The sequence below is a fragment of the Hyla sarda genome, chromosome 10 (genome assembly GCF_029499605.1).
Source record: "Hyla sarda isolate aHylSar1 chromosome 10, aHylSar1.hap1, whole genome shotgun sequence".
NCBI classification, from domain to species: domain Eukaryota; kingdom Metazoa; phylum Chordata; class Amphibia; order Anura; family Hylidae; genus Hyla; species Hyla sarda.
In genome coordinates this window covers 40,439,941-40,456,971 of record NC_079198.1, presented here as the reverse complement: position 1 = coordinate 40,456,971, position 17,031 = coordinate 40,439,941, and the positions used below count along the sequence as shown (strand labels likewise).

The window sequence follows — 17,031 nt, the reverse complement described above, 5'->3', positions numbered from 1 at the left end:
CGCTGGTCCTCGACGCTCTCAAATTAACTAGCAAATTAAAACCAGTGCTTGCTGTGTGGCTCTATGAGATGCTCAGTAAGTCTCACTGAGTTACACTGAGAAAGTGATTTAAAGTATGGTTGTATCAGGGACACCAATGACCTGGTTAGAGAAGGAGCAGGGTGGCCATTTTACCTTCACCATGCTTATGCCAAGAGGGTAAAAAAAAAAAAAAAAAAATTTTTTTCTGGAGTGGCCTTTTAACTTTCAGTCTTGGGATAACCCCTTTAAGGTAATGTTACACAACTATATGTCTCTAGATGGGCCTCGATAAGTAAATGTAGGGGATTGTAAAATAAAAAACAAAATTGAAAGAAAATAATAATGTTTTTAGAAATCTGCTAAATCAAAACTTGTATATTTAAAATGTGTATTGCAAATGTTATCTTTATCTTTTACTTTTGTTTTTCAGATGTCCATGATCTGTTTTTCTGTCCCATACTTTGATACAGATTTTACCCTATGCATTGCAAAGGGTGAAATCCACTCATGAGGTATTAGCCCTAGTATTAATTTTTCTAGATGTTAAAGGGATTGGAAGTCTAAAGAAAAAAAAACTTACCTTTTGAATTATGAAAATCTCTGCAACTCTCTAGATATTTGTTTTTAGCTAATCAATCTATCAAACTAATCAATGTTGGAAATCCTCCTTCCAGCCTGAGCTGCATAGTTTGACTAAGCATAGCTCATTCTAGTTAAAATATACTTAAAACTGTCTGATTTGCCTTTTGCAACCAATAACAGCTTATATTTCATTTTACCAAAGCAATTTGAAAAATAAAAGCTGAGCTGTGATCAGTTGCTATGGGCAAATAAATCTATCCACGCTGTTTCATTAAAGGGATTTTATTTTAAGTTGACATCTTATGATAGACTATATAAAAGCGGCCCAGTTATCAGCTGTTTGAAGTCGACATATGTGCGATGAAATCTCTTCAATGGTCCAGATTCATCAATCTGTTCAAGTCAGTGATTTTTCCGTAGTAACCAGTCGCAGCTCAGCTTTCATCATTTATATTGGTAAAATGAAAGCATGGCTGTGATTAGTTGATATTGGCAAATCAGACTAGTTTTTGCCTCTTTGGCCACTGTTAACAATGATTTATACTGCACATTTCTGTCACATTTCTAGCAGCTGTGCATGGTATTACAGCTCCTATTAATGTTGTTATGAATGTGTTGGGCGTTGTGCAGTACAAAGCAATGTAAACAAAAAAGGGGAGGTGGCAATCACTGAACCATCACTGCATTATAAACTGATCAGCAGTGAATCAAACCCCAGCTGATCTGATATGGATGGCCTATCCTAATAATAGGCCATCAATTCAAAAAAACTGTATAACCTCTTTATCAAAGCTATTCATGATAATCCAAAAGTATTATAATTAACATGCATTTGACACTAGTAAAGCCAGTTAAAGTGTAGATATTAATATGGGTGGTGACATATACCCACACAAGGTGTCCATAACAACATGTAACTATCAGAAGAACCTGGCCATAGTGCAGCCTCAAGCCCCAAGCCTGTATCTTTATATGATTTAAATGGGTACTCCGCTGGAAAACATTTTTTTTTTTTTTAATCAACTGATGCCAGAAAGATAAACAGATTTGTAAATTACTTCTATTTAAAAATCTTAATCCTTCCAGTACTTATCAGCTGATGTATGCTCCATAGGAAGGTCTTTTCTTTTTGAATTGCCTTTCTGTCTGACCACAGTGCTCTCTGCTGACCCCTCTGTCCATTTTAGGAACTGTCCAGAGTAGGAGCAAATCCCCATAGCAAACCTATCCTGCTCTTGACAGTTCCTGATATGGACAGAGGTGTCAGCAGAGAACACTGTGGTCAGACAGAAAGGAAATTCAAAAAGAAAAGAACTTCCTGTGGAGCATACAGCAGCTGATAAGTACTGGAAGAATTAACATTTTTAAATAGAAGTAATTTACAAATATGTTTAACCTTCTGGCATCAGTAGAATCAAGATAAAAAACAAACAAAAAAAAAAAAAAACTCCCCAAAACTTGTAACAGCATTTCCTCCACTATGTCATTTTTAAACTTAGACCATTGATTCCTAATGGTAACTTAATGGTGATAAATTTAAAACAAAGTGGAATCTTCAGGGTAGAAAATAATATATATTTTTTTTAATTATCATATTATTTGCCCTTTAGTACAGTATTGCCCACAATACCCGTACCAAATTCTCCAGAGTAGATCTAAAAAGAATAAAACAGAAGTATTATTGGTTGTTATTGGCAACACTGATACCTTTTTATGTAACTATTTTTATGTATGAGGCATGTTGAGGACACAGAGACCATATGAACCAGATGATAGCTTTCTTTTTGCAAATTGCAATGGAAATAGATTTCTGGTTTCTACTGATATGTGTGACTGATTCTATCATTTACACATGTTCACATGTGAATATTACCTTTGCACAACTTTGACCTGATTTATTTAATATGGATTGATCTTCGGACAGTTAAAACAAGTGAACACAGGAATATTCAGTTCTCATCTTGTCCAATATCATAATAAAGCATCTATAAAAGTGTTGACCGATCTTAAAAGAATCCACCAGCTTGAAGTAAGGGCAGGAAGAGGAGTGAAATCAGAGGCCATGATGTTTTAAGGGAGAGGATGCTGACTCCAGCACATCTTTCCAGCCTCTCTGTTTAAGAAGAAAAAGAAGAAAACAGGTAAAAATCATCTGTGACTTGCAGCTAAATACAAACTCTCAATCACTAAATTTTGTCATGAAAATCAATACTTAACTGAACAAGCTGCATAGCCTATGCTCCTCTATACTTAGTAATACATAGTAATGCTTAGTTCAAAGGTTGATTTTTTTTTTAGAATTTTTATTTGATGGTCTATTGATGGTCTATCAATAAATCATCAGCGGGGGTCAAGCAACCAACACTCAACAATTACCCCCACAGTTGTAGCGCTTATATTTATAGTAAATAAAGCCAGAATATGCTATCAATATCTGATTAGATATACAGTCAATAAAGCCAGAAACTGACAGCTCTGTACATTTTGTATTGGCCATTCTCATCCTTTTTAATAGAAGCTGGGCTGCAGTAACCAAGCATGACCACTACACACAAAGTTGTACAAAACTGTCTGATTCTGGTTCTGTTGACTGCATATACGGGACCCCCTTGATTAGATATCAATATTCTATCCTGAGGATAGGCCATCAATGAAAATGTAATGCAAAACCTCAACGATTTAAAGTCACTAGTAATTCACAGGAGCAGTTATGTTGATACAGTATTCTGTATTAAGGGTAGGTTCTAATGTTGTGGTTAAAGCATGTCCATGAAACCACCCCTACATGCAGTCGCCTATGGCCAAACAATTACACTCTTAAATCAGTCTGTTCGCCCTCTCCTCCTGTCTGCTTAGGACCATTTATGTGAAGAAGGGAGCTCATATTATGACTCACTAGATTTTAAGGCAGGAAGCGTTACTCACATAAGACAGCAGTAAGTCTGTTCTGACTCAAACTACTGTGAGTATGAATTCTGTCGGTCTTAAAATTTAATGAGCAGTAATATGCACTCTCCCCCTTTACATTACTGGTTTCTCTTTGAGCAGACAGGAGGGGAGCGGTGAGGAGAGACAAAGCTCTGCATTCAGAGAGTGTGAGGTAAAGTCACATCTACAAGGGAGACAGTGCAGCTGATATAGAAAGATCTCTGCATATATTATAATAGTAAGTTGCTTTATTATATTTTTTGACACCATACACTGCCAGTTTATTTCACTGGACTTCCCATTTAAACTCAGCTGCATGTACCTCTTATCTTACCTTTACTAACATTGATGGCTACTGTTTGGTTGATGGTGAGGTCTTCAGGAATGTTTAAAGTGCAAGAATACTGGCCTAAATCGGAGGAATTGTAGCGCTCAATATGCAGCTGAACCAGGCCACGTTCTGTATATACACTGGCTCGGTTATGGTATTTGTCGTTGAAGTGATTAAGGTTTATGGTACTAAGAATGGTCTCTGGATCCTTTTTACGTTTCAGCTTGAATTCATAGCGCAATGGATTGTTGGTAATGTTCATATAACGGCAGTCTAACCTCAGTGTTGGGCCACGACCCATCAAGCAAGCTGTGAATCTTGTAATTTTCTGTGCACAGCATGCCTGTAGTACTGGGAAAAAAAAGTGAAGAAATCATGAATACAAATAGATAAAAATAAAAAGTATGAAGCAATTCTAATTGTTGTTGCCACATAAGAGATGACACGTAATACAATGTAACAGATTTCTTATGATGTTGCCTATATAAACAATTAGAGTTATTTGCTAAATATATATCTTGTATTTTCTATAGTATACAGGGAAACTCTTATAACTAATTGCCTTCTTATTATTACCAAAAATCAATTGTTCAAGTATTGGAACAATGAAGGAACAGATGGGGATTCTTTACTGTAAAAGCAGTGAGACTGTGGAACTCTCTACACAAAAGAGGGAGAAATGCTAGCAACCATGTAATGCTGCACACCAAAAAATTCTATGAGTCAAATGTACCATACATAAAAAATCTCTTTATTGCAACATACAAAAAAGGAAAGGGTATACAGACATTTAAAATCATTTAAAATCCCATAAACACCGGGCGGAGGAATATAATCCTACTACGCCCACCCCATGCTGGTAAATAACCCACTAAGAAGGAGGATGTACCAGATACCAAATTAGTTAGTACAAGAATCTCAGTGCCACACATATGATGTAATGTAAAAAATATATATCCAAAAAGTTTACATTAGACAACTGATCTCACACAATGACATTATGATATATACCAGAGGCGACATAACGTGGCATCACAATAAGGAAAACTGTGAGTACCTATCCATGGAAGTGTAAAGTGCATGTGGCATGAAGAGTGCAGCTATCCCTGGCTGGTCACTGTATAATGGTCAGGGCATCCTTGTCCAAAAACGGGGGCAGCAGACCCCACACATTCAGCTGAGGAAGCCTCCATAGCTGGAGGCAGAATGAGTGGGGTCTGCTGCCCCCGTGTTTGGACGAGGACGCCCCGACCATTATACAGTGACCAGCCAGGGATAGCTGCACTCTTCATGCCACATGCACTTTCCACTTCCATGGACAGGTGCTCACTGTGATTTGCTAATGTGCACATGGTATTCATGATTAGTATGTGAGTGCTAGTCTGTTTACATTGGATAGTGCAAGTTTTCCTTATTGTGACGCTATGTTATGTCACCTCTGGAATATATCTTATTGTCATTGTGTAACATCAGTTGTCTACTGTAAACTTTTTGAATATATATTTTTTTTCATTACATCATATGTGTGGCATTGAGATTCTTGTAATAACTAATTTGGTATCTGGTACCTCTGTGGCCGGGATATCTTCCTCCTTCTTAGTGGGTTATTTACACAGCATGGGGTGGGCGTAGTAGGATTACATTCCTCTGCCCGGTGTTTAGGTGATTTTAAATGGTTTTAAATGCATGTATACCCTTTCCTTTTTTGTATGTTGCAATAAAGAGATTTTTTATGTATGGTACATTTGACTCATATAATTTTCTGGTGTTTTTTCTGGAAATATATAATGTAACAAGTTATAAATGTGGATAGTGCGTTGATTCAGGGACTTATTCTGATATATTGTACTGCCATATTGTAGTTTGGAAGAAATATGTCCTCTGTCATAACACAATTGGCACCAGCCTCCATTTTTTTGCCTTCCTCTGGATTAACACAGTAGAGTTTTAGGCTGAACTTGATGGACTCTTGTCTATTTTCAACCTTACAAACTATGTAACAGACGAGTCAGCAGAAAACTTCCAGTGTTGTCCTTTCTCTTGCAACTATAGTTTGAAAGCTACATTTTTGCAGGTAAATACCGTCCTATTTTTACAACATCTAAAATTGAAATAGAAACAATTGCCTTAACATGAAGCATGGTATATCAAAATTGATGTTAGGGTACATTTACACGTTGATAACTTGAGATCCGCAACAACTTTAACAACTACTCACTTCAATGGGTCTTCCGGCAATCTGCAGCTATTGCAAATTTTCTGTTGACCCATTGAATTGAATAATGACAAAGTTTGCCCCGTATTTCCTGCAGTTGGAAACCTGCTGTGAGTTATCAACGTATGAACATACCCTAATAATACATTATATTACTTCACAAAGCCTAATGACACTGTCAGGTAAATGAGGTTGGAGATGATTTTGGGCAAGTGCTGTAGGCAGTGAAGTAGGTGAGGTCAGATTTAGTGCAAAGCAATTGCTTATAAGAACTTAAAAATCATAAAAAAAACTTGTGATGAGCAAGCCAACTAGGTGTTAGGGGCTTCTGCAGCCTCTTATGGCGGCTTATGGCAAGATAAAATTACCAATGTTTTATATGTCTGCGCTACAGTGGGAGTTGTACTTTAGGAACATCTGAAGGCTGTAGTGGTGCAATGGTGATCTCCTATACTGGATACCAACACACTTTATGGCCAGTATTCAGTATTCTGCAAAATACAGAGTAGTCTGTCTGCGTAATGATAGATGATCCCTAGTGACGGCTATTTTCATTTTTTAGTAAAATAAAACATTTTTTAAATAAATATATTGAAAAAGTTATCTACAGATCTAGAGAGAGCCACATGGCACTGCGCTGTAACTAACGATTCTCCTGCTATGTGGTCCCGCTGTCAGTTAATTGCTAGCATACAAGTGGTGGTGCTCACGCTGTATAACCACTAGTCACAGCATATGAACACGAGAAAGAAGGATGAAAGAAGACAAGGATCACTTAGCACGTATGTGATGCTAGTTCCTTTATTCCATATACAACGATTCAGATGGCTATACACAAATGGATGTTACAGCAGGGCAGTAGTCGATGGGAGCACTGTCCGGAGTGACAGCGCCATTTCACACCCAGAATTGACCTCATGTCACAGGTACAGCCTTCCTAAATAGCACATGCATAGTGATAATACAAGTGAATTAAAACCAACACAAAATATGAGCGAGTAATATCATATACGAAGTAAACAAGTAAACTGAACCCGGAACCTATAAGAAAGCAGAAAATTTATTTCACTCATTTAAACCAATGGCACCTGTAGCATCTAGCTGCGCTATCCAGCGAGCTTCTCTTTGCAGCAGAGTTCGTTGTCTGTCTCCTCCTATTTCCAGGGTATCTACTCTTTTAATACCAGCTAACCTAATTGTTTTTGTGTCCCCTCCATGTATCTCATTAACATGTGCAATAAATCTAGTGGCTCCTTCCCCCGTTCTCACGGACCTCACATGTTCCCTTAGTCTCTCGAAAAGCCTGCGTTTATTCTTGACTACATAATAGTAGCCACAGGGGCACAGCAGGCAATAAACTACAAAAGTAGTTTTGCAGGTAATAAGGTGCTTCACCTCCACCATTTTAGGTCCTAGTCTAAGGCTGCTTTCACATCACGATTTCTCCATCCGACCTGAGTACACGATTTTTATAACTTAAAATCATATGAAATCGTATATAAAGTAGGATCCATTGACCTCCATTAAAAAATAGGATCCATTACACACATCCGGTTTGATCCGCATCCGATTTCACACGATTTTTGTTCGGGTCTGAAATCGGGGTTCACCACGATTTCAGACCTGAACAAAAATCGTGTGAAATCACTGAATGTTTCTTTTGTTCCCTCCCATACCACTATAATGTCATCTACAAAGCGCTTGAATAGTTTGATGTTTCTGATGTAAGGGTTTTTTTTGTTGTTAAGACAAAGTCTCTTTCCAGTACAGACAAAAACATGAAATAAACATTGGAATAAGTGCAGAAACATTGGAATAAGCGCAGGAGACCAGAATCCCTAAAGCCGTACCCTGTCTCTGTCTGTACCAGGTGCCCTCATATTGGAAAGCGTTGTTCTCCAAGATGAATCTCAGTGATTCCTCTATAAATTGGATTAAGTCAACTGACTTTTCCAAACCATTCAATACCTCCTGGATTGCCTGCACACCCACATCATGAGGGATGCAGGTGTACAGGCTCTCTACATCTATGGAGGTGAGATAGTACCCTTCTTGCCAGACAAAATTCTCTAATATCTGTATCAGGTCACCTGTATCTTTTAAGTAGGATAGGTGGTAGGATGTACAAATACGGACGCCGTGGGGATTCAGGGAAAAGCGTATTTGCTGTGGTATTTGAAAGAATTCCTTTCTCTGTAAATATTCTCAGTAGAGATCTCAATTTCTCTTTTATTTTAAAGGTGGGATCACTTTTCAATTTTTCATAAACCATAATATTCCCCAATTGTAGGTTAGCCTCCGTTGCATAGTCTTTCTTGTACCAGATGACCCCTGCACCTCCTTTATCCGCTTTTGAGACTATAACCTCTTCTTTATTAGCCAGCCATTTTAATGCATCTATTTTTTTTTTTTTTTTAAGATTTGGCTTGGGTTGTGGATAAAGGAGTGCCCGTGCGTCTCTGAGTACAGTTTTGTGGAAAATATCTGCCTCCCACAATTGGGGGGTTGCATTTGGAAATATTGCCCTTTGTAAATGGTTTTACCAGTGTGGTGAAGCGCCGTATCACCTGCAAAACTACTTTTGTAGTTTTTTGCCTCCTGTGCCCCTGTGGCTACTATTATGTAGGCAAGACTAAATGCAGGCTTTTTGAGAGAATAAGGTAACATGTGAGGTCCTTGAGAATGGGGCAAGGAGCAACCAGATTTATTGCACATGTTAATGCGATACTTGGAGGGGAGACAAAAATTATTTGGTTTGCTGGTCTAAAAAGAGTAGATCCCCTGGAAAGAAGAGGAGACAGACACTGAGCTCTGTTGCAAAGAGAAGCTCGCTGGATAGCGCAGCTAGATGCTACAGGTGCCATTGGTTTAAATGAGCTAAATTAATTTTCAGCTTTCTTATAGGTTCCGGGTTCAGTTTAATTGTTTAACTTAGATACTTATGATATTACCCACTCATATTTTGTGTTGGTTTTAATTCACTTGTATTATCACTATGCATGTACTATTTAGGAAGGCTGTACCTGTGACATGAGGTCAATTCTGGGCGTGAAATGGCGCTGTGACTCCGGACGGTGCTCCCATCAACTACTGCCCTGCCGTAACATCCATTTGTGTATAGCCGTCTGAATCGTTGTATATGGAATAAAGGAAACAACATCACATACGTGGTGAGTGATCCGCTTCTTCTTTCATCCTTCTTTCTTGTGTTCATATGCTGTGACTATTGGTCATACAGCGTGAGCACCACCACTTGTATGCTAACAATTAACTGACAGCGGGACCACATAGCAGGAGAATTGTTAGTTACAGCGCAGTGCCATGTGACTCTCTCTAGATCTGTAGATAACTTTTTTCAATATACATTTAATTAAAAAATAATAATAATTTTACTGAAAAATAAAAACTGAAAATAGTCGCCACTAGAGGTCATCTATCTTTATGCAGACAGACTACTCTGTATTTTGCAGCATACTGAATACTGGCCATACAGTGTGTTAGCATCCAGTATAGGACATCACCATTGCACCACTACAGCCTTCAGATGTTCCCAAAGTACACAACTCCCATGATGGGAGTTGTAGTTTTTCAACAGCTGTGGATGCAATCTTTGTAAAACTCTGTTTTAAAGCTGTGTTTTCTCCAGCTGTGTGCCTCCAGCTCTTGCAAAACTACAGACAAACGATGTGTGGGCATGCTGGGAGTTGTAGTTTTGCAACAGCTAAAGGCAACTCTGCTCTAACAAAGCGCTTTTCAAACACTGCAGCTCCAGCTCTTGCAAAACTACAACTCCCAGCATGCTTGAACAGCCAAAGCTTTCTCAGACTCCTGAATTACAAAGAAGCTGATCAGACATTCAGGGGTCTGTGAAAGCTGAATGACACACATAGTGAGAGCTATCTTGTTTAGCATCTAGCTTTACTAGGAGCAGATAGAAAATGTATGCATAAAAACTGTGCAGTGATTTGCAGACTGCCAAGCTGCTCCCAGACTCAGAGCAGTTGAGTCATTACAGTGAGGGAGAGAGAGAGAACACAACCCCTCCATAAGGCAAGAAGACAAAGCAAGTGAGCGACATATAAATGCTATTTGTTAAGGTCCTAGACACATAACAAGCGTATGTACATGATCAGGATTAGGTACTGAGTAACATGTTTTTTTGGGCCCTATGACAGGTACTCTTTAATGACCAGTCTCTTTTTTTTTTTTTTTGACATGTGTCTCTTTAAATGGTAATAACTTTAGAATGCTTTTTCTAAGCAGAGCAATTCTGAGATTGTTTTTATGACATATTGTACTTTATATAAGTGGTTTATTTTTGTTGACACATGCAGCATTTTTTTGTGAAAAACTGGAAAATTTGGCATTTAAATATGGTGTTCACTGTGCGGTAAAAGTTATGTTATATATATTCTGTGGGTCAGTATGACTATGGCGATACCCATTTTATTTAGCTTTTTATGTTCTTTTTCCTTTTCTGAGCAAAAAAATTTTTTAACCTTTTTTGTGTTATCATTTTCTGACAGCCGTAAATTTTTTTTGTCCGATGCCATTGAGTGAGAGCATATTTGTTGCGGGACAAGCTTTACTTCTTTGGTATCATTTTTTTTTTGCAATAAATGATACCTTTTCATCTTTTTATTCTGCTATTTGTACCAAATTTGGCTAATTTTGTGCTTTTTTGTTGTTGCTTTTTTACGATGATACAGGGCTTTTATTGGGAAAGGGGCATTTATAAAAAAAAATTCACTTTATACTTTTATTGAAGAACCTTTTATTTTATACATTCTTTTAAACTTTTTACAGGTTATACTATGCTGCAATACTTTTGTACTGCAGCACAGTATGACCTGATGAGCTACACACACTACAGCCTGTGTGATCCAGCCTGTGGCTGGATCTCACAGGTTTCTGTAGCAGGCAGACAGGAGGTCATCATCTTAACTCCTGCTGACATAGCAACCAACTTCGCAGCGCTTATCGCAGCGCTGCCGTTGGTGAACAGGGGGAGCACCCTCCCCCTGTCAACACCATAAATACCGTGATCAGGATTGATCACGACATCCATGGGGTTAATGCTGCCGGGACAGCACAATCGGGGCCCCAGCATTTGTGGTGGCACCTCGGCTGTGATTGACAGCCGGGTCCCGACGCCGATCTCCTGATCTGCGCACGATAGAGCAGGAGATCGTCAGGACGTATCCATACGTCCCAGAGCGCGAACATATCGGGTGCTGGGATATATGCATACGTCCTATAGCGGGAAGGGGTTAAATATAGAGAAATCTTTATGCAATATCAACAAATGGATAGCTGTGGTAATCTGATCATAAACACAATGGGGAGATCTATCAAAAGCTGTCTAGAGGAAAAGTTGCTGAGTTGCCCATGGCAACCAATCAGATCACTTCTTTCATTTTTCAGAGGCCTTTTCAGAAATGAAAGAAGTGATCTGATTGGTTGCCGTGGGCATAGTAACATAGTTCATAAGGTTGAAAAAAACACTAGGGTCCATCGAGAGGAAGGCAAAAAACCCTCATACTAGAGGTAAAAATTCCTTCCCGGATCCAAATCTGGCAACTAGAATAAATCCCTGGATCAATGTTCTGTCCCTACAAATCTAGTATCCATAAATTGTAACGTTATCTCTCTCCAAAAATGCATCCAGGCCCCTTTTGAACTCTTTTACAGAGTTCACCATGACCACCTCCTCCGGGAGAGAGTTCCACAGTCTCACTGCTCTTACAGTAAAGAACCCCCATCTGTGCTGGTGTAGAAACCTTCTTTCCTCTAAACAAAGAGGATGCCCCCTTGTTATAAATACAGTCCTAGGTATGAATAGATCATGGGAGATATCTCTGTACAATCCCCTGATATATTTATACATAGTTATTAGGTCTCCCCTAAGCCTTCTTTTTCTAAACTAAATAACCCTAATTCTGATAATCTTTCTGGGTACTGTAGTCCTCCCATTCTCCATATTACTCTGGTTGCCCGTATTTTAACCCTCTCCAGCTCCACTATATCTTTCTTGTACACGGGTGCCCAGTACTGTACACAGCATTCTATGTGTAGTCTGACTAGTGAATTGTACAGTGGTAGAATTATTTCCGTGTGTTCTCCCATTTAATACATAATCCCTGCCTGGATTTTTCCTCCCCATGTGCATTAGCTTACATTTATCAGTGTTGAACCTCATCTGCCACTTCCTAGCCCAAACCTCCAACCTGTCCAGATCCATTTGTTACAGTGCACTGTTCTCTATTGTGTTTACCACTTTACATAGTTTAGTAGCATCTGCAAAGATTGCTACTTTATTATTCAACCCCTCTACAAGGTCATTAATGAATATATTAAATAGAATAGGACCAAAGAGTGACCCCTGTGGTACCCCACTAATAACAGTCACCCAATCAGAATAAGTACCATAAACAACTCAGCAACTTTTCCTCTCGACAGGTTTTGATAAACCTCCCGAAATAAAACTATTTTATATGAAACCTACCAGCAACTAGTATCATTATTGGCAGTAAGTAATTCATGTCTCTTCTGTATTGGCACCTAAGTAGAAAATAAAGGAAACATAAACAGACATATTTTATTGTATCTACGTAGTAGGTAATCTTGCTTTAAGAAAAGAGTGGTAAGTAAAGTATTACTAAGCTCAAAGACAAGTTGTAGCCAATCAAATAACACATAAACATGCTCCACTTTTTGTAAAATGTTAATAACCTATTGTACCTCAGTGCAGTTTCAGTACTGGGTGTATTCTTATCTGATATAAGAAAAAAAAATAAGACTATCCGGAGGATACTGGCTACAGTCTCCATAGTCTACCCTTAGACTATTCCTTCTAGCAACTGATTCTGTAACTGAATCTTCTTTCAGAAGTCACACAGCAGGCCGGAGTGACTGAAGAGAAGCATCTCAGTAGCAGGGAGGAAAGAAGGAGAACATTACAACCTAAAGGAGTGAGAGAGAGGGTAAGAAGTAGACTCAGTGTATGATGAGTCAAAATGATATTCACTGGGTGAAAAATGTAATATCTTTACAGAGAAGCTATGCTGAAACAAGAAAGCAACATGAAAAACCAAGACTATAAAACACATACATTGCATCTTCACAATCTCCAAGTTACTCTGTGGCATATAACAAAAATCACGTATTATCACTGTGGTAACTGCGATAATAACCTTTTTAAATTGATGGCCTATGTTAAGGATAGGTCACCAACATCAGATCGGCTCCTGGCACCTACTACAATCAGCTTTTTGAAGATGCTCTGGTGCTTGTGCAGGCAACGAAGCCTCTTCAGTGGTTACTGCTGGTTTTCCTGCAAAGGCAGTAGGTAAAGTACCAACTAAAATGAACAAGATAACACTGCTGTTCCTTGCACCACTGCTTCTAAAAATACAGTGATGGCAAGATGAGCAGCAATTATCATCAAATAGCCTCCTGAGCTGCACAAGCCCCACAACCTCTTCAAACAGCTGATCAGTCAGATACTCTTAGAGGAAGCATTTTAGAAAGAATAGTGCAGTTTTTGTTTGTTTGTAGAACTCTATTAGATTTTGGTTCCTTTCTCTTGATTTCCACACTGTTCCTGGGGCCATTATTTAAGTCGTATACTGTTTGGACAGAATGCAGACATTTATATATGGATCTGTTAAGGCATATCATTTAATCCAGGCCTTACTAATAAAAGTCTCAAATGTTATTGTGGCATGCACACCATTGAAGATTGTAGTGACCCTACTGTACTAAACTGCACTGGATTCAATCTAGTATATATCATTGATACTCATCTGTGTGAAAAGAGTCTGAAATCTTTTGAAAATATGGTTCTTAGTGTGAAGCATGCAGGTTGTGCCCTTATTTTTTTTAGAAAAAGTGTTGGGAGACTTGATAAACATTGATTAAAAATGTGTTACAATGTGTTACCATAATTGTACTTAGGTCAAGGGAACTATTAGGCATTAGAAGTTGGTGAATCAACTTCTATTTCATCTTATGGGGATCTCATGTAAATTAGCAAAAAGCAACATTCTTTTATGTAAAACAGAACTGCGTTTGTTCCCCATGAACATTTACATGTAAACTGCTTGATGTTTAAACACAAATTTCAATACAATCATCCCTTGGTGCAATCAATGCAGATATATACTTTTCTACATATTACAGTTATTTCATAACTTATTTATTGCTGTATGTATAACCTGTTTGCAGATTTTTGTAGTTTATATAGCAATAACAATGTTCCATCCAGTCTGTCCTTTGATTGTTATTTATTTGTTTCTATGTTATGTTGTTTGTTTTTTGTTTTTTAGAATACATATGTTTTTCTATCCAATGAAAGCTTAAAATCCCTTATGATGATGATTTTTCTAATGTCAGCTGGATGTCTGTTCTGAGTATCAAGTGACCTCATGGGAAAGCGTTAACTATCCCCACATAAGCATTATTGTAGGTCACACTATTCTCTTTGTGTGATTCAATCATATAGGATGTTTGTTTATACTGATATAGTGCTGAATTAGTCAATTAATACATTATATATTAGTCTTTTGTGACAACCCTTGAAGGAAAAGCAATTTACCTGCAATCCTGCCTAAAGCTAAGGCACAAGAGTTTAGATGTATGTAGTAATGTCTTATCCTGTGTACATGACATTGATGGACTTTTTTTCCACTGTTTCCCCTTGTACACAATACCTAATGTTATAACATTCTCTTGTCTCATGTATGTATGTGAGCCCTCACAAAAAGCAGATGCAAATAACTATAAAAACTTATACTATGATGTGACCTTCTGTGCATGGTCCTCATGTCCTACTTGATACAATGGAGTGCATGCATCTTTGCTTTTGTAGGCTATAAAGATGCTTTACCTTCTTCCCTGAGTCTGTTCACAGGTTCTCTGCAGCAGTCACACAGTTGCCTCCCTCTGCCGCAATGTTCTGCTTCTTACTGCAGTAAGGGGTGGGATAGCTAGACCACATCCAGACATCAGGGGAGGAGGTGCTGTGCTCCGTATGCACTGGAACTTTCTAAAAGGGATATTACAGGAATTATAAGCACAAAATCTGATTCATCCTAATTAAAAATGGAAAGTATTTTCTAGAGAACTGGAACACATAATGCAAATGTGCATGTGTGCATTAGTGAAGTGACCATGTGTGTGTAATGCATTCCACTGGCAAATTTCATGCAACATTAAGTAATTCTGATAAGAATGGATTTTTGCTGGGGCACGTCTTACTTTTAAAATGAAAGGGTAGTTACCAGGACATTAAGTGTTTTGTGGTTTCATATAAATACTACTGGTCAGAAATGAGTACATACAAAGGGAGTTATGTGTGTAGAAAGATACCCTTCTTCCCAATGTCACCTTTTAACTATTTACAGTGCAGCAATAAGGCACTTACTATTGCACAAGGCACCTTGTGGGAAAGGGACCTCTGCCAGGCTGGAAAAAAATATGTTATCTCATCAGTCAGAGTGTACTAGTGATGAATAATACTGAACACTAGTCTCTACCCACCCTATACTGTACTGCTTTGCTACTCTCTGCCCAAGTAAGGGGTTTTTATTTTTGTAAGTGTGTGTATATTTTGTGCGCAATACAAGTTTGTGTGTAATGACTGTAGTGCCTAATGTCTCTGTTGGAGATTTTGTCCTATTTTTAGAGTAATTATCTTAGATCACAGATAACTCTGCTGTAAGTCTCTGCAGGCACAGGATCATGTGATAAATGAAAACGAAAACACAAATGTGAACAGGAAATGTATCACCTATATTTTTTACCCTGATCAGAGACAGATACTGAAACATGTTCTGTTTTCTAAACTCTTTCTATTTTCTAATAGTATTTTTTTTAATGCAATATTATGGCCTCTGCCATCTTGTCTATACTGTTTTAATAGCATTTACAGCAGGACCCATGGATATAGACAATATGGACAGGACCTGTCCCATTTATATGAATTGCAGGCATGACTGAAGTCTCTCTACAGAAAAGGAGAATGCTGATCTCTCTGCACCCTCTGCAGTTCTGCCATGTCCTTCTCATATACAGGTGCCTGTGTTCCTTTATGAGTCTCTATGTCTCTCTTGATACATCCCATACCTTTTCTAGCCTTGGCAGCAGCTGTCTTGCACAGATCACTAAAGTTGAGTACACTGTCCACTAGGACCCCCAAATCTTTTTTGGTAGAATTTTTAGCTTATGTTTTATTATTTAGCACACAATTGTACATTTTGTTTTTACGGCCCACGTGCATAATCTTACATTTATCCACATCAAACTTTGAAATTCTACTCTGTCATACCTCTACAAGGTCATTAATAAACATATTAAAAAGAGGTGGACCTAGTACTGACCCCTGCTGTACCTCAATTGTAACTGTCAGCCAACCAGAGTAAGATTCAATGATATCCACCCTCTACCTTTTATCACTGAGCCAGTTGCTAACCCACTTACATATATCCTCCCCTAGTCACAGAATCTTCATTTTATGTACTAACCTTTTATGTGGCACAGTATCAAATGCCTTAGAAAAGTCCAGATATACATCACATCCACAGCTTCAACTAGGTCCAGTCTTATTAAATTAGTCTCACAAGGCCAATCCCACATAAATCTATGTGCTGTGTCAGGTTATTTTCATTTTCAGCCAATAGCAGCGGTCATCTACCAGTTACATAGTGGACCCAACTGCTGAGCCTGCATGATACTCGTACCTCATGGGTCGGGAAGGGGTTAAGGACTCTATAGTGACAGGGTCTGTTTTCCAGGACTGGCACATAGCAAATGTGATGCCAGTGTTAAAAAAAGGAGTGAGTGAATTATTCTATTGGACAATTGCTGGAGGTCATCTGGATTTTTCCAAAGCATTTGATATTGTGTCAAATAAAAGCCTGGTATATAAAATCAGAATGCCTGTCTTGTGGAAAAT

The 17,031-nt window shown here is 38.3% G+C and overlaps 1 protein-coding gene across 2 annotated transcripts; it reads right to left on the bottom strand.

The window, feature by feature from the left end:
• Positions 1-2,472: 2,472 nt before the first annotated feature.
• Positions 2,473-15,100, bottom strand: THY1 (Thy-1 cell surface antigen). 2 transcript variants are annotated; one of them, XM_056542908.1, is made up of 4 exons: positions 14,965-15,100; positions 12,583-12,638; positions 3,866-4,213; positions 2,473-2,716 (listed from the first exon to the last, which is right to left on the bottom strand). In XM_056542908.1, the coding sequence occupies exons 2-4, from the start codon at positions 12,617-12,619 to the stop codon at positions 2,610-2,612; spliced, it is 492 nt and encodes a 163-aa protein (XP_056398883.1). In that variant the 5' UTR covers positions 12,620-12,638; positions 14,965-15,100; the 3' UTR covers positions 2,473-2,609. The 2 variants fall into 2 exon arrangements, with proteins under 2 accessions (XP_056398883.1, XP_056398882.1); XM_056542907.1 differs by lacking the exon at positions 14,965-15,100 and adding an exon at positions 12,819-13,007.
• Between the last annotated feature and the right edge of the window lie 1,931 nt (positions 15,101-17,031).

Bases quoted from the DNA above. Each gene is read 5' to 3' on its own strand.
- THY1 (XM_056542907.1), bottom strand. From the start codon at position 12,907: ATGGAGACTGTAGCCAGTATCCTCCGGATAGTCTTATTTTTTTTTCTT. The intron at 12,639-12,818 runs GTACAATAGGTT...TTTTCTACTTAG, and splicing joins AGTACTGAAACTGCACTGAG to GTGCCAATACAGAAGAGACA. The intron at 4,214-12,582 runs GTAGGTTTCATA...TTTTTTTCCCAG, and splicing joins AATAATGATACTAGTTGCTG to TACTACAGGCATGCTGTGCA.